The 25,567-nt window shown below is 32.1% G+C and overlaps 1 protein-coding gene across 2 annotated transcripts in view; it reads right to left on the bottom strand.

Annotated features, from left to right (window-relative positions):
• LOC143226605 (homeobox protein Meis1-like) overlaps positions 1–25,567 on the bottom strand; it is a 97,386-nt gene that overhangs the window by 59,320 nt on the left and 12,499 nt on the right. For both annotated transcript variants that reach the window (XM_076457801.1, XM_076457802.1), the window contains exon 3: positions 24,397–24,447. In XM_076457801.1, coding sequence (XP_076313916.1) covers positions 24,397–24,447 — 51 coding nt within the window. The remainder of the gene's footprint in view (positions 1–24,396; positions 24,448–25,567) is intronic.

Here is a 25,567-nt window from a genome sequence, read left to right as displayed (position 1 = left end):
ACAAATGAAGTAACTGAGTATATACACAGACAGTACAGTAGTATAAACTACACAATAATTACACATTATACAGAAAGAAAGTAACTAGTGGATAGTCAACAACAGTACAGTAGTGTAACTCAACATACACACTATTAACAGTGAAGTAACTAGTATATACACAGCATACAGTAGTAGTAGACCACGACATAATACACACCCATACAGTGAAGTAACTAGTGGGGTATATACAATAAGAGTTTGAAGTAGTATAACTTCACAACATACATAATTCATACAGGTGAAGTGAACTAGTATTATTACAATCACAAGGTACAGTAGTATAACTACAACATTACGCACATATACCAATGAAGTAACTAGTATATACACACAGCAACAGTAGTGTAACCACAACACAATGTACTTTATACAATGAAGTAACTAGGATATATACACACAGTACAGTAGTAAGCAACCACAACATACAATAATTCATACAAGAGAAGTAACTAGTATTACAACACAGCACAGTAGTGTAACTACAACATACATAATACATACCATATGAACTTAACTATATATATACACAGTACAGTAGTATAACTGGACAACAATACGCATTATACAGCGAATTAACTAGTATTATGCCATACTACTGGTACAGTAGTGTAATCCATACAACATACACATCTATACATGTACAGAACTCTAACTCTATATACACACAGTACAGTAGTGTAACTACAACATACACACTATACAGTGAAGCAAACTAGTACATACACACAGTACAGTAAAGTATAACTACAACATTGCACAATTGACCACATACAGTTGAACTATACTCTGTATAAGCATATCAACAGCACAGTAGTGTAACCACAACATACACACATATACAGTGAAGTAACTAGTATATACACAGTACAGTAAGTATAATCCTACAACACAAATACACACTATACAGTGAAGTAACTAGTATTAAGGCCACAATAGTACAGTAGTGTAACTACAACAACTTAGGTGCATTCATACAGTGAAGTGCAACTAGTACATACACAAAAGTACATGTGAAGTGTAACTACCACATACACATCCACATACAGTGAAGTAACTAGTATATACACACAGTACAGTAGTATAACAGCAACATACACTTGATACAACATGAAGTAACTAGTATATACACAAAGTACAGTAGTGAACTCACAACATACACATTTCATGACCAACAGTAAGTAACTAGTATATAGCACACAGTATCATGGTGTAGTGTGCGTTAACCACAACATGTACACACCTATACAGTGAAGTAACCATAGTATACTACACACAATATAGTAGCATAACAACTACAAATGTCATCACACACTATACAGTAAAGTAACTAGTATATACACACAGTACAGTAGTGTAACCACAAACATACATATACAGTACAGTGAAATAACTAGTATATACACACCAGTGCAGTCGTAACTACAACATACACACTATAACAGTGAAATAAGTAGTATACACACAGCTACAGTAGTGTAACACAACATACGCATTATACAGTGAAGTAACTAGTATATACACACAGTACAGTAGTATAACCACAACACAACACAACTATACAGTGAAGTAACTAGTATATATAACCACACAGTACAGTAGTATAATCCACAACATACACACACTCATACAGTGAAGTAACTAGTATAGTGATACATCAACAGTAGTATAACTACAACATACACACTATACAGTGAAGAAACTAGTATACACACAATATAGTAGTATAACAACAAAACACACACATACCAGTGAAGTAACTACTATATACATACACACAGTAATGTAGTATAACTACAATAATACACACACTATACAGTGAAGTACAGTCAAACATCGATGTACGGCGCTAGTTAGTCCAAAAAATTCTGACCGCGTTGTATCTGATTGCGTCTTATACCGATTTGATATATATATTTTGACCCCTCGTGTGAGCTGATAATGCAAAATTTACATAGCCAGTTTTATAGTGAAATAAAGAAAACAAACAAACCTACTTACACCCAATGATATAGCATTTTTTTATTGATTTTATTTATTAAACTCAATTTTAAGACTGAAATTAAATGTAAAAAAGCAGAATTCTAAAGAAATTTATCGAATTCATTACTTTGATGGGGGCTGATATTCTAAAAGTAGGTTCCGTAGAGCAATCATGTGATTGTTTTTACGATTAGACGCTGATTAAAATTAGTTCAATTTTAAAAGTTAATACATATAGTAATTAATTTTGATAATTTATTTACTCAATTATTAAAAAATCTAAGTACAAACAGAAGTCAAACTATTACCAGATAAAAAAAAATGTCATGGCAAAGTTTTTAAAACGAATTCAGTGCTGAAAACCATACAAAAAGATTGAAATGGATTTGGTTTTGATTTTTGATCACATTAACCGGCTGGATTACATTAAGCAGTGGTAATAAGCGGTGGCTATCTCGTAAAAAACCAAAAAAATTTGGGAATACCTAGACCCCATCGCGCCCAACTGATTATCGCGCTTATCGATGCGTTTTATATCGATGTTTTCCTGTAACTAGTATATCCACACAGTACAGTAGTATCACTACAACATACGCATTATACAATGAAGTAACTAGTATATACATACAGTACAGTAGTGTAACTACAACATACACACTATACAATGAAATAACTAGTATATACACACAGTACAGTAGTATAACTACAACATGTCCACACTATACAGTGAATTAACTAGTATATATACAGTAGTATAACACAGTACAGTAGTGTAATAACACAACATACACACTATACAGTGAACTTAACTCAGAAGTATATATACACACAGTACAGTAGTGTAACCACAAACATACACACTATACAGTGAAGTAACTAGTATATACACACAGTACAGTAGTAGTAACCACAACATACACACATACACAGTGTAAAGTTAACTACGCATTATACATATACATACAACAGTACAGTAGTGTAACTACAACATACAATACACCATACAGTGAAGTAACTAGTATATACACACAGTACAGTAGTATTAACTACAACATACACACATATACAGTGAAGTAACTAGTATATACATCAGTACAGTAGTGTAATCCTCAACATAATAACTATAACAGTGAAGTAACTAGTATATACACACAGTACAGTAGTATAACTACAACATACACACACTATACAGTGAAGTAACTAGTATATACACAGTACAGTAGTGTAACTACAAACACATAACAATTCATACAGTGAAGTAACTTACCCCAGTATACACACACAAGCATACAGTAGTGTAACCACATAAACATACCACACCATACAGTGAAGTAACTAGTATACACACAGTACAGTAGTATAACCACAACATATACACACCATACACACAGTGAAGCAACTAGTATATACACAGTGTTACTACAAAACAGCAGTATAACCAACATATACAACACATACAGTGAAGTAACCAGTACAAGTACAGTATACAATAACACACCAGTAGTGTAACTACAAACATACACATTATACATAAGAAACTAGAACTTACACACCGTATATACAACAACACGCATCTATACAGTAGTGTAACACACAACATACACAACACTATAACAGTAATTAACTAGTATATACATAACAGTACAAAGTAGTATAACCTCAACATACTAATGACCATACAGTGAAGTAACTAGTATATACATAACAGTACAGTAGTATAACCACAACATTAACAACACCATACAGTGAAGAAGTAACTAGTATATACACACAGTACAGTAGTATACCACACAACATACGCATTATACAATGAAGTAACTAGTATATACAACACAGTACAGTAGTGTAACTTCAACATACACCATATACAGTGAAGTAACTAGTATATACACAGTACAGTAGTATAACCACAACATACACACCATACACAGTGAAGTAACTAGTATATACACACAGTACAGTAGTATAACCACAACATACACACTATACAGTGAAGTAACTAGTATATACACACAGTACAGTAGTATAACCACAACATACGCATTATACAGTGAAGTAATTAGTATATACACACAGTACAGTAGTGTAACCACAACATACGCTTTATACAATGAAGTAACTAGTACATACACACACAGTACATAGTAGTAACACACATACACAAGTACAGTAGTAAAACTAACATACAACATACACACACACTATACAGTAAGAAGCAACTAGTATATACACACAGTACAGTAGTGTAACCACAAACATACACATATCATACAGTGAACTTAACTAGTATATACACACAGTACAGTAGTATAACCACAACATAATACACTATCATAAAGTGAAGTAACTAGTATATAACACACAGTACAGTAGTGTAACCACAACATACACATAACCATATACACACACAGTACAAAGTGAACTTACTCAAAGTATATACACACAGTACAGTAGTGTAACTACAACATACACACTATACAATGAAGTAACTAGTATATACACAGAGTACAGTAGTATAACTACAACATACACATTTATACAGTGAACTTACTGTATATATACACACAGTACAGTAGTGTAACCACAACATACACACTATACAGTTAAGTAACTAGTATATACACAGTAACACAGTAGTATAACTACAACATACATACACTATACAGTGAAGTAACTAGAATATATATACACAGTACAGTAGTATAACTACAACATACACACATATACAGTGAAGTAACTAGTACATACACACAGTACAGTAGTGTAACTAAACAACATACACACTATACAGTGAACTTACTAGTATATACACACAGTACAGTAGTGTAACCAACAACATATACATACTAATATATACAGTGAAGTAACTAGTATATACACAGTACAGTAGTATAACTACAACATACACACTATACAGTGAAGTAACTAGTATATACACACAGTACAGTAGTGTAACTCAACATACAACATAGGTGAAGTAATACATACACAAGTAACTAGTATAATACAACACATAACACAAGTATATACAGTAGTGTAACCACACAGTAGTACACCACAATTCACACCATACAGTGAAGTAACTAGTATTATACACACACACTACAGTAGTATAACACAACATACACACTGATACAATGAAGTAACTAGTATATACACAAAAGTACAGTAGTGAACTACAACATACGCATTATACAATGAAGTAACTAGTAAACTAGTATACACACAGTACAGTAGTAGGACTACAACATACACATACACCATACAGTTAAGTAACTAGTATATACACACAATATAGTAGTATAACCACAACAATAACACACACAATACAGTGAAGTAACTAGATATATACACACAGTACAGTAGTGTAACTACAACATACACACATATACAGTGAAATAACTAGTATATACACACAGTACAGTAGTGTAACTACAACATACACACTATACAGTGAAGTAAGTAGTATATACACACAGTACAGTAGTGTAACTACAACATACGCATTATACAGTGAAGTAACTAGTATATACACACAGTACAGTAGTATAACTACAACATACACACTATAGAGTGAAGTAACTACTATATACACACAGTACAGTAGTATAACTACAACATACACACTATACAGTGAAGTAACTAGTATATATACACAATATAGTAGTATAACTACAACATACACACTATACACTGAAGAAACTAGTATATAGACACAATATAGTAGTATAACAACAAAACACACACTATACAGTGAAGTAACTACTATATACATACACACAGTAATGTAGTATAACTACAACATACACACTATACAGTGAAGTACAGTCAAACATCGATGTAAAAGCTAGTTGGGGTCCAAAAAAATTGACCGCGTTGTATCCTGATTGCGTCTTATACCGATTTGATTATATATTTTTTGACCCTCTGGGTGAGTATGATAATGCAAAATTTACGTTGTTTTATAGTGAAATAAAGAAAACAAACAAACCTACTTACACCAATGATATAGCATTTTTTTATTGATTTTATTTATTAAACTCAATTTAAGACTGAAATTAAATGTAAAAAGCAGAATTCTAAAGAAATTTATCGAATTCATTACTTTGATGGGGGCTGATATTCTAAAAGTAGTTCCGTCAGAGCAATCATGTGATCGTTTTTACAATTAGACGCTGATTAAAATTAGTTCAATTTTAAAAGTTAATACATATAGTAATTAATTTTGATAATTTATTTACTAATTATTAAAATCTAAGTACAAACTGAAGTCAAATAATTACCAGATAAAAAAAATGTCATGGCAAAGTTTAAAAAAAACGAATTCAGTGCTTGAAAACCATACAAAAAAGATTGAAATGGATTTGGTTTTGATTTTTGATCACATTAACCGGCTGATTACATTAAGCAGTAGTGTATATTAAGGTGCGGCCGTAAAAACCCAAAAAAATTTCGGTACTCAGACCCCATCGGGCCCAACTGATTATCGCGCTTTATCGATGCGTTTTATATCGATGTTTACCTGTAACTAGTATATCCACACAGTACAGTAGTATAACTACAACATACGCATTATACAATGAAGTAACTAGTATATACACACAGTACAGTAGTGTAACTACAACATACACACTATACAGTGAAGTAACTAGTATATACACACAGTACAGTAGTATAACTACAACATACACACTATACAGTGAAGTAACTAGTATATACACACAGTACAGTAGTGTAACTACAACATACACACTATACAGTGAAGTAACTAGTATATACACACAGTACAGTAGTGTAACCACAACATACACAATATACAGTAAAGTAACTAGTATATACACAGAGCACAGTAGTGTAACCACAACATACAACACATATACAGTGAAGTAACTAGTATATACACACACAGCACAGTAACTACAACATACACACCATACAGTGAAATAACTAGTATATACAGCAAAGTACAGCAGTATAACCACAACATATAACACCATACAGTGAAGTAACTAGTATATACAGAGTACAGTAGTAACTCACAACATACACACTATACAGTGAAGTAACTAGTATATAACACAGCACAGTAGTATAACCACAACATTACACATTCATACAGTGAAGTAACTAGTATATACACACAGTACAGTAGTGTAACCACAACATACACACACTATACAGTGAAGTAACTAGTATATACACACAGCACAGTAGTGTAACCTACAACATACACACATTATACAGTGAAGTAACTAGTATATACAACACAGTACAGTAGTATAACTCACAACATACACACACCATATACAGTGAAGTAACTAGTATATACACACAGTACAGTAGTGTAACCACAACATACACATTATACAGTGAAGTAACTAGTATATACAACACAGTACAGTAGTGTAACTACAACATACACACACATACAGTGAAGTAACTAGTATATACACACACAGTACAGTAGTATAACACAACACATACACTCACACATACAATGAAGTAACTAGTATATACACAAAGCATAGTAGTGTAACCACAACATACACACCATACAGTGAAGTAACTAGTATATACACACAGTACAGTAGTGTAACCACAACATACTATAATAATCTATACAGTGAAGTAACTAGTATATACACAATACAGTAGTATAACCACAACACACACACCATACAGTGAAGTAACTAGTATATATAACACAGTACAGTAGTGTAACCACAACATACACACTATACAGTGAAATAACTAGTATATACCAACAGTACAGTAGTAGTAAACCACAACATACACACTATACAGTGAAGTAACTAGTATATACACACAGTACAGTAGTGTAACTACAAACATACGCATTATACAATGAAGTAACTAGTATATTTACAGTACAGTAGTATAACCACAACATACACACCTATATAGTATATACAGTACAGTAGTGTAACTAATTTATACAGTAGTAGTAGTGAAGTAACTAGTATATACAACATAACAGTAGTATAACCACAACATATACTATATACAGTGAAGTAACTAGTATACATACACACAGTACAGTAGTGTAACCACAACATACACACCATACAGTGAAGTAACTAGTATATACACACAGTACAGTAGTGTAACCACACACATAATAGTATACAGTGAAGTAACTAGTATATACACACAGTACAGTAGTGTAACCACAACATACATAACTATACAGTGAAGTAACTAGTATATACACACAGTACAGTAGTATAACCACAACATACACACTATACAGTGAAGTAACTAGTATATACACACAGTACAGTAGTGTAACCACAACATAATAATATACCCTTACAGTGAACTTAACTAGTATATACACACAGTACAGTAGTGTAACCACAACATACACACTATACAGTAAATAACTAGTATATACACACAGTACAGTAGTATAACCACAACATATACACTACCATACAGTGAAGTAACTAGTATATACACAGTACAGTAGTGTAACTCCACAACATACACATAATATACAGTGAAGTAACTAGTATATACACACAGCACAGTAGTATAACCACAACATACACACTATACAGTGAAGTAACTAGTATATACACACAGTACAGTAGTGTAACCACAACATACCACATTATACAGTGAAGTAACTAGTACATACACACAGTACAGTAGTGTAACTACAACATAACACTATATATAGTGAACTGAAGTACTCAGTATATACACACAGTACAGTAGTGTAACCACAACTTAGGCATTATACAGTGAAGTAACTAGTACATACACACACAGTGCAGTAGTGTAACTACCACTACATACAACACTATACAGTGAAGTAACTAGTATATACACACACTACAGTAGTATAACAGCAACATACACTTTATACAATGAAGTAACTAGTATATACACAAAGTATAGTAGTGAACTACAACATACACATTATACAATGAAGTAACTAGTACATACACACAGTACAGTAGTGTAACTACAACATACACACTATACAGTGAAATAACTAGTATATACCACCAGTACAGTCGTGTAACAACAACATGCACACTATACAGTGAAATAACTAGTATATACACACAGTACAGTAGTGTAACCACAACATACACGCGTTATACAATGAAGTAACTAGTGTATATACACAGTACAGTGTGTATAACCTACAACATACACACTATACAGTGAAGTAACTAGTATATACACACAGTACAGTAATATAACTACAACATACACACTATAGAGTGAAGTAACTACTTTCTACACATAGTACAGTAGTATAACTACAACATACACACTGTATAGTGAAGTAACTAGTATATATACACAATATAGTAGTATAACTACAACACACACTCTATACAGTGAAGTAACTACTATATACATACACACAGTACAGTAGTATAACTACAACATACGCATTATACAGTGAAGTAACTAGTACATACACACAGAACAGTAGTGTAACTACATGGATAGTATACAGTGAAGTAACTAGTATATATACACAGTACAGTAGTGTAACTTCAACATACACACTATTTAAACAGTAAAGTAACTAGTATATACACAGTACAGTAGTATAACTACAACATACACACTATTCAGTGAAGTAACTAGTATATACACACAGTACAGTAGTATAACTACAACATACACACTTTTCAGTGAAGTAACTAGTATATACACACAGTACAGTAGTATAACTACAACATACACACTATAGAGTGAAGTAACTAGTATATATACACAATATAGTAGTATAACTACAACATACACACTATACACTGAAGAAACTAGTATATAGACACAATATAGTAGTATAACAACAAAACACACACTATACAGTGAAGTAACTACTATATACATACACACAGTAATGTAGTATAACTACAACATACACACTATACAGTGAAGTACAGTCAAACATCGATGTAAGGCGCTAGTTGGGGTCCAAAAAATTCAACCGCGTTGTATCTGATTGCGTCTTATACCGATTTGATTATATATTTTTTTGACCCTCGGGGTGAGCGATAATGCAAAATTTACGCGTTTTATAGTGAAATAAAGAAAAACAAACAAACCTACATACACCAATGATATAGCATTTTTATTGATTTTATTTATTAAACTCAATTTTAAGACTGAAATTAAGTGTAAAAGCAGAATTCTAAAGAAATTTATCGAATTCATTACTTTGATGGGGGCTGATATTCTAAAAGTAGTTCCGTCAGAGCAATCATGTGATCGTTTTTACGATTAGACGCTGATTAAAATTAGTTCAATTTTAAAAGTTAATACATATAGTAATTAATTTTGATAATTTATTTACTAATTATTAAAATCTAAGTACAAACTGAAGTCAAATAATTACCAGATAAAAAAATGTCATGGCAAAGTTTAAAAACGAATTCAGTGCTTGAAAACCATACAAAAAGATTGAAATGGATTTGGTTTTTGATTTTGATCACATTAACCGGCTGATTACATTAAGCAGTGGTAATATTAAGCGGCGGCTTCCGTAAAAACCCAAAAAAATTTGGGTACTCAGACCCCATCGCGCCCAACTGATTATCGCGCTTTATCGATGCGTTTTATATCGATGTTTACCTGTAACTAGTATATCCACACAGTACAGTAGTATCACTACAACATACGCATTATACAATGAAGTAACTAGTATATACATACAGTACAGTAGTGTAACTACAACATACACACTATACAGTGAACTTACTCGTATATACACACAGTACAGTAGTGTAACTATAATATACACACTATATAGTAATTAACTAGTATATACACAGTACAGTAGTATAACTACGACATACACACTATACAGTGAAGTAACTAGTATATACACACAGTACAGTAGTATAACTACAACATACACACTATACAGTAAACTTACTCGTATATACACACAGTACAGTAGTGTAACTACAACATACACACTATACAGTAAATAACTAGTATATACACAGTACAGTAGTATAACTACGACATACACACTATACAGTGAAGTAACTGGTATATACACAGTACAGTAGTGTAACTTCAACATACACACTATACAGTGAAGTAACTAGTATATACACAGTACAGTAGTATAACTACAACATACACACTATACAGTGAAGTAACTAGTATATACACACAGTACAGTAGTGTAACTACAAAATACTCATTATACAGTGAAGTAACTAGTATATACACACAGTACAGTAGTGTAACTACAACATACACACTATACAGTGAACTTACTCGTATATATACACAGTACAGTAGTGTAACTACAACATACTCATTATACAGTGAAGTAACTAGTACATACACACAGTACAGGAGTGTAACTACAACATACACACTATACAGTGAACTTACTCGTATACATACACAGTACAGTAGTGTAACTACAACATACACGCTATACAGGGAACTTACTCGTATATACACACAGTACAGTAGTGTAACTACAACATACACACTATACAGTGAAGTAACTAGTATATACACACAGTACAGTAGTATAACTACAACATACACACTATACAGTGAAGTAACTAGTATATACACACAGTACAGTAGTGTAACTACAACATAGGCATTTTATACAGTGAAGTAACTAGTACATACACACAGTACAGTAGTGTAACTACAACATACACACTATACAGTGAAGTAACTAGTATATACACACAGTACAGTAGTATAACTACAACATACACTTTATACAATGAAGTAACTAGTATATACACAAAGTATAGTAGTGAACTACAACATACGCATTATACAATGAAGTAACTAGTACATACACACAGTACAGTAGTGTGACTACAACATACACACAATACAGTTAAGTAAGTAGTATATACACACAATATAGTAGTATAACTACAATACACACACAATATAGTAAAGTAACTAGAATATACACACAGTACAGTAGTGTAACTACAACATACACACTATACAGTGAAATAACTAGTATATACCACCAGTACAGTCGTGTAACAACAACATGCACACTATACAGTGAAATAAGTAGTATATACACACAGTACAGTAGTGTAACTACAACATACGCATTATACAATGAAGTAACTGGTATATACACAGTACAGTAGTATAACTACAACATACACACTATACAGTGAAGTAACTAGTATATACACACAGTACAGTAGTATAACTACAACATACACACTATAGAGTGAAGTAACTACTATATACACACAGTACAGTAGTATAACTACAACATACACACTATACAGTGAAGTAACTAGTATATACACAATATAGTAGTATAACTACAACACACACTCTATACAGTGAAGTAACTACTATATACATACACACAGTACAGTAGTATAACTACAACATACGCATTATACAGTGAAGTAACTAGTACATACACACAGAACAGTAGTGTAACTACATGGATAGTATACAGTGAAGTAACTAGTATATATACACAGTACAGTAGTGTAACTTCAACATACACACTATACAGTGAAGTAACTAGTATATACACAGTACAGTAGTATAACTACAACATACACACTTTTCAGTGAAGTAACTAGTATATACACACAGTACAGTAGTATAACTACAACATACACACTATACACTGAAGAAACTAGTATATAGACACAATATAGTAGTATAACAACAAAACACACACTAAACAGTGAAGTAACTAGTATATACACACAGAACAGTAGTGTAACTACATGGATAGTATACAGTGAAGTAACTAGTATATATACACAGTACAGTAGTGTAACTTCAACATACACACTAAACAGTAAAGTAACTAGTATATGCACAGTACAGTAGTATAACTACAACATACACACTTTTCAGTGAAGTAACTAGTATATACACACAGTACAGTAGTATAACTACAACATACACACTTTTCAGTGAAGTAACTAGTATATACACACAGTACAGTAGTATAACTACAACATACACACTATAGAGTGAAGTAACTAGTATATATACACAATATAGTAGTATAACTACAACATACACACTATACACTGAAGAAACTAGTATATAGACACAATATAGTAGTATAACAACAAAACACACACTATACAGTGAAGTAACTACTATATACATACACACAGTAATGTAGTATAACTACAACATACACACTATACAGTGAAGTACAGTCAAACATCGATGTAAGGCGCTAGTTGGGGTCCAAAAAATTCAACCGCGTTGTATCTGATTGCGTCTTATACCGATTTGATTATATATTTTTTTGACCCTCGGGGTGAGCGATAATGCAAAATTTACGCGTTTTATAGTGAAATAAAGAAAAACAAACAAACCTACTTACACCAATGATATAGCATTTTTTATTGATTTTTATTTATTAAACTCAATTTTAAGACTGAAATTAAATGTAAAAAGCAGAATTCTAAAGAAATTTATCGAATTCATTACTTTGATGGGGGCTGATATTCTAAAAGTAGTTCCGTCAGAGCAATCATGTGATCGTTTTTACGATTAGACGCTGATTAAAATTGGTTCAATTTTAAAAGTTAATACATATAGTAATTAATTTTGATAATTTATTTACTAATTATTAAAATCTAAGTACAAACTGAAGTCAAATAATTACCAGATAAAAAAATGTCATGGCAAAGTTTAAAAACGAATTCAGTGCTTGAAAACCATACCAAAAGATTGAAATGGATTTGGTTTTTGATTTTTGATCACATTAACCGGCTGATTACATTAAGCAGTGGTAATATTAAGCGGCGGCTTCCGTAAAAACCCAAAAAAATTTGGGTACTCAGACCCCATCGCGCCCAACTGATTATCGCGCTTTATCGATGCGTTTTATATCGATGTTTACCTGTAACTAGTATATCCACACAGTACAGTAGTATCACTACAACATACGCATTATACAATGAAGTAACTAGTATATACATACAGTACAGTAGTGTGACTACAACATACACACTATACAGTTAAGTAACTAGTACATACACACAGTACAGTAGTGTAACTACAACATACACACTATACAATGAAGTAACTAGTATATACACACAGTACAGTAGTGTAACTACAACATACACACTATACAGAGAACTTACTCGTATATACACACAGTACAGTAGTGTAACTATAATATACACACTATATAGTAATTAACTAGTATATACACAGTACAGTAGTATAACTACGACATACACACTATACAGTGAAGTAACTAGTATATACACATAGTACAGTAGTATAACTACACACACACTATACAGTGAAGTAACTAGTATATACACACAGTACAGTAGTATCACTACAACATACGCATTATACAATGAAGTAACTAGTATATACACAGAGTACAGTAGTATAACTACAACACACACTTTATACAGTGAAGTAACTAGTATATACACACAGTACAGTAGTGTAACTTCAACATACACACTATACAGTGAAGTAACTAGTATATACACAGTACAGTAGTATAACTACGACATACACACTATACAGTGAAGTAACTAGTATATACACAGAGTTTAGTAGTATAACTACAACATACACACTATGCAGTGAAGTAACTAGTATATACACACAGTACAGTAGTATAACTACAACATACGCATTATACAATGAAGTAACTAGTATATACACACAGTACAGTAGTGTAACTACAACATACGCTTTATACAATGAAGTAACTAGTACATACACACAGTACAGTAGTATAACTACAACATACACACTATACAATGAAGTAACTAGTATATACACACAGTACAGTAGTGTAACTACAACATACACACTATACAGTGAACTTACTAGTATATACACACAGTACAGTAGTATAACTACAACATACACTATACAGTGAAGTAACTAGTATATACACACAGTACAGTAGTGTAACTACAACATACACACTCATACAGTGAACTTACTAGTATATACACACAGTACAGTAGTGTAACTACAACATACACACTATACAGTGAAGTAACTAGTATATACACACAGTACAGTAGTGTAACTACAACATACACACTATACAGTGAAGTAACTAGTATATACACACAGTACAGTAGTGTAACTACAACATACACACTATACAGTGAAGTAACTAGTATATATACACAGTACAGTAGTATAACCACAACATACACACTATACAGTGAAGTAACTAGTATATACACACAGTACAGTAGTGTAACTACAACTTAGGTATTATACAGTGAAGTAACTAGTACATACACAAAGTACAGTAGTGTAACTACTACATACACACTATACAGTGAAGTAACTAGTATATACACACACTACAGTAGTATAACAGCAACATACACTTGATACAATGAAGTAACTAGTATATACACAAAGTATAGTAGTGAACTACAACATACGCATTATACAATGAAGTAACTAGTACATACACACATTACAGTAGTGTAACTACAACATACACACTATACAGTTAAGTAACTAGTATATACACACAATATAGTAGAATAACTACAACACACACACTATATAGTAAAGTAACTAGAATATACACACAGTACAGTAGTGTAACTACAACATACACACTATACAGTGAAATAACTAGTATATACCACCAGTGCAGTCGTGTAACTACAACATGCACACTATACAGTGAAATAAGTAGTATATACACACAGTACAGTAGTGTAACTACAACATACGCATTATACAATGAAGTAACTGGTATATACACAGTACAGTAGTATAACTACAACATACACACTATAGAGTGAAGTAACTACTATATACACACAGTACAGTAGTATAACTACAACATACACACTATATAGTGAAGTAACTAGTATATATACACAATATAGTAGTATAACTACAACATACACACTATACACTGAAGAAACTAGTATATAGACACAATATAGTAGTATAACAACAAAACACACACTATACAGTGAAGTAACTACTATATACATACACACAGTAATGTAGTATAACTACAACATACACACTATACAGTGAAGTACAGTCAAACATCGATGTAACGGCGCTAGTTGGGGTCCAAAAAATTCGACCGCGTTGTATCTGATTGCGTCTTATACCGATTTGATTATATATTTTTTTGACCCTCGGGGTGAGCGATAATGCAAAATTTACGCGTTTTATAGTGAAATAAAGAAAAACAAACAAACCTACTTACACCAATGATATAGCATTTTTTATTGATTTTTATTTATTAAACTCAATTTTAAGACTGAAATTAAATGTAAAAAGCAGAATTCTAAAGAAATTTATCGAATTCATTACTTTGATGGGGGCTGATATTCTAAAAGTAGTTCCGTCAGAGCAATCATGTGATCGTTTTTACGATTAGACGCTGATTAAAATTAGTTCAATTTTAAAAGTTAATACATATAGTAATTAATTTTGATAATTTATTTACTAATTATTAAAATCTAAGTACAAACTGAAGTCAAATAATTACCAGATAAAAAAATGTCATGGCAAAGTTTAAAAACGAATTCAGTGCTTGAAAACCATACAAAAAGATTGAAATGGATTTGGTTTTTGATTTTTGATCACATTAACCGGCTGATTACATTAAGCAGTGGTAATATTAAGCGGCGGCTTCCGTAAAAACCCAAAAAAATTTGGGTACTCAGACCCCATCGCGCCCAACTGATTATCGCGCTTTATCGATGCGTTTTATATCGATGTTTTCCTGTAACTGGTATATCCACACAGTTCAGTAGTATCACTACAACATACGCATTATACAATGAAGTAACTAGTATATACATACAGTACAGTAGTGTAACTACAACATACACACTATACAATGAAATAACTAGTATATACACACAGTACAGTAGTATAACTACAACATACACACTATACAGTGAATTAACTAGTATATACACACAGTACAGTAGTGTAACTACAACATACACACTATACAGTGAACTTACTCGTATATACACACAGTACAGTAGTGTAACTACAACATACACACTATACAGTAAAGTAACTAGTATATACACAGAGTACAGTAGTGTAACTACAACATACACACTATACAGTGAACTTACTCGTATATACACACAGTACAGTAGTGTAACTACAACATACACACTATACAGTAAATAACTAGTATATACACAGTACAGTAGTATAACTACGACATACACACTATACAGTGAAGTAACTGGTATATACAGAGTACAGTAGTGTAACTTCAACATACACACTATACAGTGAAGTAACTAGTATATACACAGTACAGTAGTATAACTACAACATACACACTATACAGTGAAGTAACTAGTACATACACACAGTACAGTAGTGTAACTACAACATACACACTATACAGTGAACTTACTCGTATATACACACAGTACAGTAGTGTAACTACAACATACACACTATACAGTGAAGTAACTAGTATATACACAGTACAGTAGTATAACTACAACATACACACTATACAGTGAAGTAACTAGTATATACACACAGTACAGTAGTATAACTACAACATAGACACTATACAGTGAAGTAACTAGTACATATACACACAGTACAGTAGTGTAACTACAACATACACACTATACAGTGAACTTAACTAGTATATACACACAGCAGTACAGTAGTGTAACTATAACATACACACTATATAGTGAATTAACTAGTATATACACAGTACAGTAGTATAACTACACATACATACACACTATAGAGTGAAGTAACTAGTATATACACATAGTACAGTAGTATAACTACAACACACACACTATACAGTGAAGTAACTAGTATATACACACAGTACAGTAGTATCACTACAACATACGCATTATACAATGAAGTAACTAGTATATACACACAGTACAGTAGTGTAACTTCAACATACACACTATACAGTGAAGTAACTAGTATATACACAGTACAGTAGTATAACTACGACATACACACTATACAGTGAAGTAACTAGTATATACACAGAGTTTAGTAGTATAACTACAACATACACACTATGCAGTGAAGTAACTAGTATATACACACGGTACAGTCGTATAACTACAACTTACGCATTATACAATGAAGTAATTAGTATATACACACAGTACAGTAGTGTAACTACAACATACGCTTTATACAATGAAGTAACTAGGACATACACAGAGTACAGTAGTATAACTGCAACATACACACTATACAGTGAAGTAACTAGTATATACACACAGTACAGTAGTGTAACTACAACATACACACTATACAGTGAACTTACTCGTATATACACACAGTACAGTAGTATAACTACAACATACACACTATACAGTGAATTAACCAGTATATACACACAGTACAGTAGTGTAACTACAACATACACACTATACAGTGAACTTACTCGTATATACACACAGTACAGTAGTGTAACTACAACATACACACTATACAGTAAAGTAACTAGTATATACACAGAGTACAGTAGTGTAACTACAACATACACACTATACAGTGAACTTACTCGTATATACACACAGTACAGTAGTGTAACTACAAAATACACACTATACAGTAAATAACTAGTATATACACAGTACAGTAGTATAACTACGACATACACACTATACAGTGAAGTAACTGGTATATACAGAGTACAGAAGTATAACTACAACATACACACTATACAGTGAAGTAACTAGTACATACACACAGTACAGTAGTGTAACTACAACATACACACTATACAGTGAACTTACTCGTATATACACACAGTACAGTAGCGTAACTACAACATACACACTATACAGTGAAGTAACTAGTATATACACAGTACAGTAGTATAACTACAACATACACACTATACAGTGAAGTAACTAGTATATACACACAGTACAGTAGTGTAACTACAACTTAGGTATTATACAGTGAAGTAACTAGTACATACACAAAGTACAGTAGTGTAACCACTACATACACACTATACAGTGAAGTAACTAGTATATACACACACTACAGTAGTATAACAGCAACATACACTTGATACAATGAAGTAACTAGTATATACACAAAGTATAGTAGTGAACTACAACATACGCATTATACAATGAAGTAACTAGTACATACACACAGTACAGTAGTGTGACTACAACATACACACTATACAGTTAAGTAACTAGTATATACACACAATATAGTAGTATAACCACAAACAACACACTATATATAGTAAAGTAACTAGAATATACACACAGTACAGTAGTGTAACTACAACATACACACTATACAGTGAAATAACTAGTATATACCACCAGTGCAGTCGTGTAACTACAACATGCACACTATACAGTGAAATAAGTAGTATATACACACAGTACAGTAGTGTAACTACAACATACGCATTATACAATGAAGTAACTGGTATATACACAGTACAGTAGTATAACTACAACATACACACTATAGAGTGAAGTAACTACTTTCTACACATAGTACAGTAGTATAACTACAACATACACACTATATAGTGAAGTAACTAGTATATATACACAATATAGTAGTATAACTACAACATACACACTATACACTGAAGAAACTAGTATATAGACACAATATAGTAGTATAACAACAAAACACACACTATACAGTGAAGTAACTACTATATACATACACACAGTAATGTAGTATAACTACAACATACACACTATACAGTGAAGTACAGTCAAACATCGATGTACGGCGCTAGTTGGGGTCCAAAAAATTCGACCGCGTTGTATCTGATTGCGTCTTATACCGATTTGATTATATATTTTTTTGACCCTCTGGGTGAGCGATAATGCAAAATTTACGCGTTTTATAGTGAAATAAAGAAAAACAAACAAACCTACTTACACCAATGATATAGCATTTTTTATTGATTTTTATTTATTAAACTCAATTTTAAGACTGAAATTAAATGTAAAAAGCAGAATTCTAAAGAAATTTATCGAATTCATTACTTTGATGGGGGCTGATATTCTAAAAGTAGTTCCGTCAGAGCAATCATGTGATCGTTTTTACGATTAGACGCTGATTAAAATTAGTTCAATTTTAAAAGTTAATACATATAGTAATTAATTTTGATAATTTATTTACTAATTATTAAAATCTAAGTACAAACTGAAGTCAAATAATTACCAGATAAAAAAATGTCATGGCAAAGTTTAAAAACGAATTCAGTGCTTGAAAACCATACAAAAAGATTGAAATGGATTTGGTTTTTGATTTTTGATCACATTAACCGGCTGATTACATTAAGCAGTGGTAATATTAAGCGGCGGCTTCCGTAAAAACCCAAAAAAATTTGGGTACTCAGACCCCATCGCGCCCAACTGATTATCGCGCTTTATCGATGCGTTTTATATCGATGTTTTCCTGTAACTGGTATATCCACACAGTTCAGTAGTATCACTACAACATACGCATTATACAATGAAGTAACTAGTATATACATACAGTACAGTAGTGTAACTACAACATACACACTATACAATGAAATAACTAGTATATACACACAGTACAGTAGTATAACTACAACATACACACTATACAGTGAATTAACCAGTATATACACACAGTACAGTAGTGTAACTACAACATACACACTATACAGTGAACTTACTCGTATATACACACAGTACAGTAGTGTAACTACAACATACACACTATACAGTAAAGTAACTAGTATATACACAGAGTACAGTAGTGTAACTACAACATACACACTATACAGTGAACTTACTCGTATATACACACAGTACAGTAGTGTAACTACAACATACACACTATACAGTAAATAACTAGTATATACACAGTACAGTAGTATAACTACGACATACACACTATACAGTGAAGTAACTGGTATATACACAGTACAGTAGTGTAACTTCAACATACACACTATACAGTGAAGTAACTAGTATATACACAGTACAGTAGTATAACTACAACATACACACTATACAGTGAAGTAACTAGTACATACACACAGTACAGTAGTGTAACTACAACATACACACTATACAGTGAACTTACTCGTATATACACACAGTACAGTAGTGTAACTACAACATACACACTATACAGTGAAGTAACTAGTATATACACAGTACAGTAGTATAACTACAACATACACACTATACAGTGAAGTAACTAGTATATACACACAGTACAGTAGTGTAACTACAACTTAGGTATTATACAGTGAAGTAACTAGTACATACACACAGTACAGTAGTGTAACTACTACATACACACTATACAGTTAAGTAACTAGTATATACACAGAATATAGTAGAATAACTACAACACACACACTATATAGTAAAGTAACTAGAATATACACACAGTACAGTAGTGTAACTACAACATACACACTATACAGTGAAATAACTAGTATATACCACCAGTACAGTCGTGTAACTACAACATGCACACTATACAGTGAAATAAGTAGTATATACACACAGTACAGTAGTGTAACTACAACATACAACATACGCATTATACAATGAAGTAACTGGTATATACACAGTACAGTAGTATAACTACAACATACACACTATAGAGTGAAGTAACTACTTTCTACACATAGTACAGTAGTATAACTACAACATACACACTATATAGTGAAGTAACTAGTATATATACACAATATAGTAGTATAACTACAACACACACTCTATACAGTGAAGTAACTACTATATACATACACACAGTACAGTAGTATAACTACAACATACGCATTATACAGTGAAGTAACTAGTACATACACACAGAACAGTAGTGTAACTACATGGATAGTATACAGTGAAGTAACTAGTATATATACACAGTACAGTAGTGTAACTTCAACATACACACTATACAGTGAAGTAACTAGTATATACACAGCACAGTAGTATAACTACAACATACACACTTTTCAGTGAAGTAACTAGTATATACACACAGTACAGTAGTATAACTACAACATACACACTTTTCAGTGAAGTAACTAGTATATACACACAGTACAGTAGTATAACTACAACATACACACTATAGAGTGAAGTAACTAGTATATATACACAATATAGTAGTATAACTACAACATACACACTATACACTGAAGAAACTAGTATATAGACACAATATAGTAGTATAACAACAAAACACACACTATACAGTGAAGTAACTACTATATACATACACACAGTAATGTAGTATAACTACAACATACACACTATACAGTGAAGTACAGTCAAACATCGATGTAAGGCGCTAGTTGGGGTCCAAAAAATTCGACCGCGTTGTATCTGATTGCGTCTTATACCGATTTGATTATATATTTTTTTGACCCTCGGGGTGAGCGATAATGCAAAATTTACGCGTTTTATAGTGAAATAAAGAAAAACAAACAAACCTACTTACACCAATGATATAGCATTTTTTATTGATTTTTATTTATTAAACTCAATTTTAAGACTGAAATTAAATGTAAAAAGCAGAATTCTAAAGAAATTTATCGAATTCATTACTTTGATGGGGCTGATATTCTAAAAGTAGTTCCGTCAGAGCAATCATGTGATCGTTTTTACGATTAGACGCTGATTAAAATTAGTTCAATTTTAAAAGTTAATACATATAGTAATTAATTTTGATAATTTATTTACTAATTATTAAAATCTAAGTACAAACAGAAGTCAAATAATTACCAGATAAAAAAATGTCATGGCAAAGTTTAAAAACGAATTCAGTGCTTGAAAACCATACAAAAAGATTGAAATGGATTTGGTTTTTGATTTTTGATCACATTAACCGGCTGATTACATTAAGCAGTGGTAATATTAAGCGGCGGCTTCCGTAAAAACCCAAAAAAATTTGGGTACTCAGACCCCATCGCGCCCAACTGATTATCGCGCTTTATCGATGCGTTTTATATCGATGTTTACCTGTAACTAGTATATCCACACAGTACAGTAGTATCACTACAACATACGCATTATACAATGAAGTAACTAGTATGTACACACAGTACAGTAGTGTGACTACAACATACACACTATACAGTTAAGTAACTAGTACATACACACTATACAGTTAAGTAACTAGTACATACACACAGTACAGTAGTGTAACTACAACATACACACTATACAATGAAGTAACTAGTATATACACACTGTACAGTAGTGTAACTACAACATACATACTATACAGTGAACTTACTCGTATATACACACAGTACAGTAGTGTAACTATAACATACACACTATATAGTAAGTTACTAGTATATACACAGTACAGTAGTATAACTACGACATACACACTATACAGTGAATTAACTAGTATATACACACAGTACAGCAGTGTAACTACAACATAGGTATTATACAGTGAAGTAACTAGTATATATACACAGTACAGTAGTGTAACTTCAACATACACACTATACAGTGAAGTAACTAGTATATACACAGTACAGTAGTATAACTACGACATACACACTATAGAGTGAAGTAACTAGTATATGTACACAGTACAGTAGTATAACTACAACATACACATCACTATAGAGTGAAGTAACTACTATATACACACAGTACAGTAGTATAACTACAACATACACACTATACAGTGAAGTAACTAGTATATACACACAGTACAGTAGTGTAACTACAACATACGCTTTATACAATGAAGTAACTGGTACATACAACACAAGTACAGTAGTATAACCACAACATACACACTATACAGTGAAGTAACTAGTATATACACACAGTACAGTAGTGTAACTACAGCATACACACTATACAGTGAACTTACTCATATATACACACAGTACAGTAGTGTAACTACAACATACGCATTATACAATGAGGTAACTAGTACATACACACAGTACAGTAGTGTAACTACAACATACACACTATACAATGAAATAACTAGTATATACACACAGTACAGTAGTATAACTACAACATACACACTATACAGTGAATTAAGTAGTATATACACACAGTACAGTAGTGTAACTACAACATACACACTATACAGTGAACTTACTCGTATATACACACAGTACAGTAGTGTAACTACAACATACACACTATACAGTAAAGTAACTAGTATATACACAGAGTACAGTAGTGTAACTACAACATACACACTATACAGTGAACTTACTCGTATATACACACAGTACAGTAGTGTAACTACAACATACACACCATACAGTAAGTAACTAGTATATACACAGTACAGTAGTATAACTACGACATACACACTATACAGTGAAGTAACTGGTATATACAAATTCTAAAGAATACTTACAACGCTGTCTAATTCATAATTTTGGGCATAATAATGGTTTTCTTCTTTTATCTGAAATGAAAAATGAACTATTTGTATTATAAAGAGTAGTTGTACAGACTAGACTATATAAAGTTTAAAAACACCTCTCCCACTCCAACTGGTACCAACATCACTCCCAGACTAACTAGTACAAACATCACTCCCAGAATAACTAGTACAAACATCACTCCCAGACTAACTAGTAAAAACATATCTCCCAGTCTCCTAGTACAAACATCTTTTCCAGTATAGCTAGTACAAACATAACTTCTAATCTTATTGGTACAAACATCTCTCCCAGACCTTCTAATACAAAATTATCTCCCAGTCGAACTAGTACAAACATCTCTCGCAGTCTAACTAGTACAAACATCTTTTTATGTCTAACAAGTATAAACATCTTTATCTGTCTAACTTGTACAAACATCCCTTCCAGTCTAACTAGCAAAAACATCTCTCCCAGTCTAATATGTATAAACATCTCTTTCTAACTAGTAGGAACATCTCTCCCATTCTAGCTTCTATAAGCATCTCCTCTAATGTAACTAACACAAACACCTCTGTCTGTATAACCAGTATAAAATCTTTCTCAGTCCAAGCAGTACACACATCTCTCCCAGTCTCAATTGTAAGAACATTTCTCTCATTCTAACTAATACAACCATCTTTCCTGGTCTAACTAGTACAAACATCTTTCTCAGTCTAAGCAGTACACACATCTCTCCCAGACTCAATTGTAAGAACATTTCTCTCATTCTAACTAATACAACCATCTTTCCTGGTCTAACTAGTACAAACATCTCTATCACTCTAACGAGTACAAACATCTCTCCGATTCTAACTTGTACAAACATCTCTCTCAGTCTAACTACAACAAACATCTCTCCTACTCTAACTAGTACAAATATGTATCCTTGTCAAACTAGTACAAATATGTATCCTTGTCAAACTAGTACAAATATCTCTCCTTGTCAAACTAGTACAAATATCTCTCCCAGTCTAACTAGTACAAATATCTCTCCCAGTCTAACTAGTACAAATATCTCTCCTTGTCTAACTAGTACAAATATCTCTCCCAGTCTAACTAGTACAAATATCTCTCCTTGTCTAACTAGTACAAATATCTCTCCCAGTCTAACTAGTACAAATA

This window comes from Tachypleus tridentatus, chromosome 9, assembly GCF_004210375.1.
Source record: "Tachypleus tridentatus isolate NWPU-2018 chromosome 9, ASM421037v1, whole genome shotgun sequence".
NCBI classification, from domain to species: domain Eukaryota; kingdom Metazoa; phylum Arthropoda; class Merostomata; order Xiphosura; family Limulidae; genus Tachypleus; species Tachypleus tridentatus.
The sequence above is the reverse complement of the archived record's forward strand: the minus strand, read 5'-3'. Positions and strand labels throughout refer to the sequence as shown.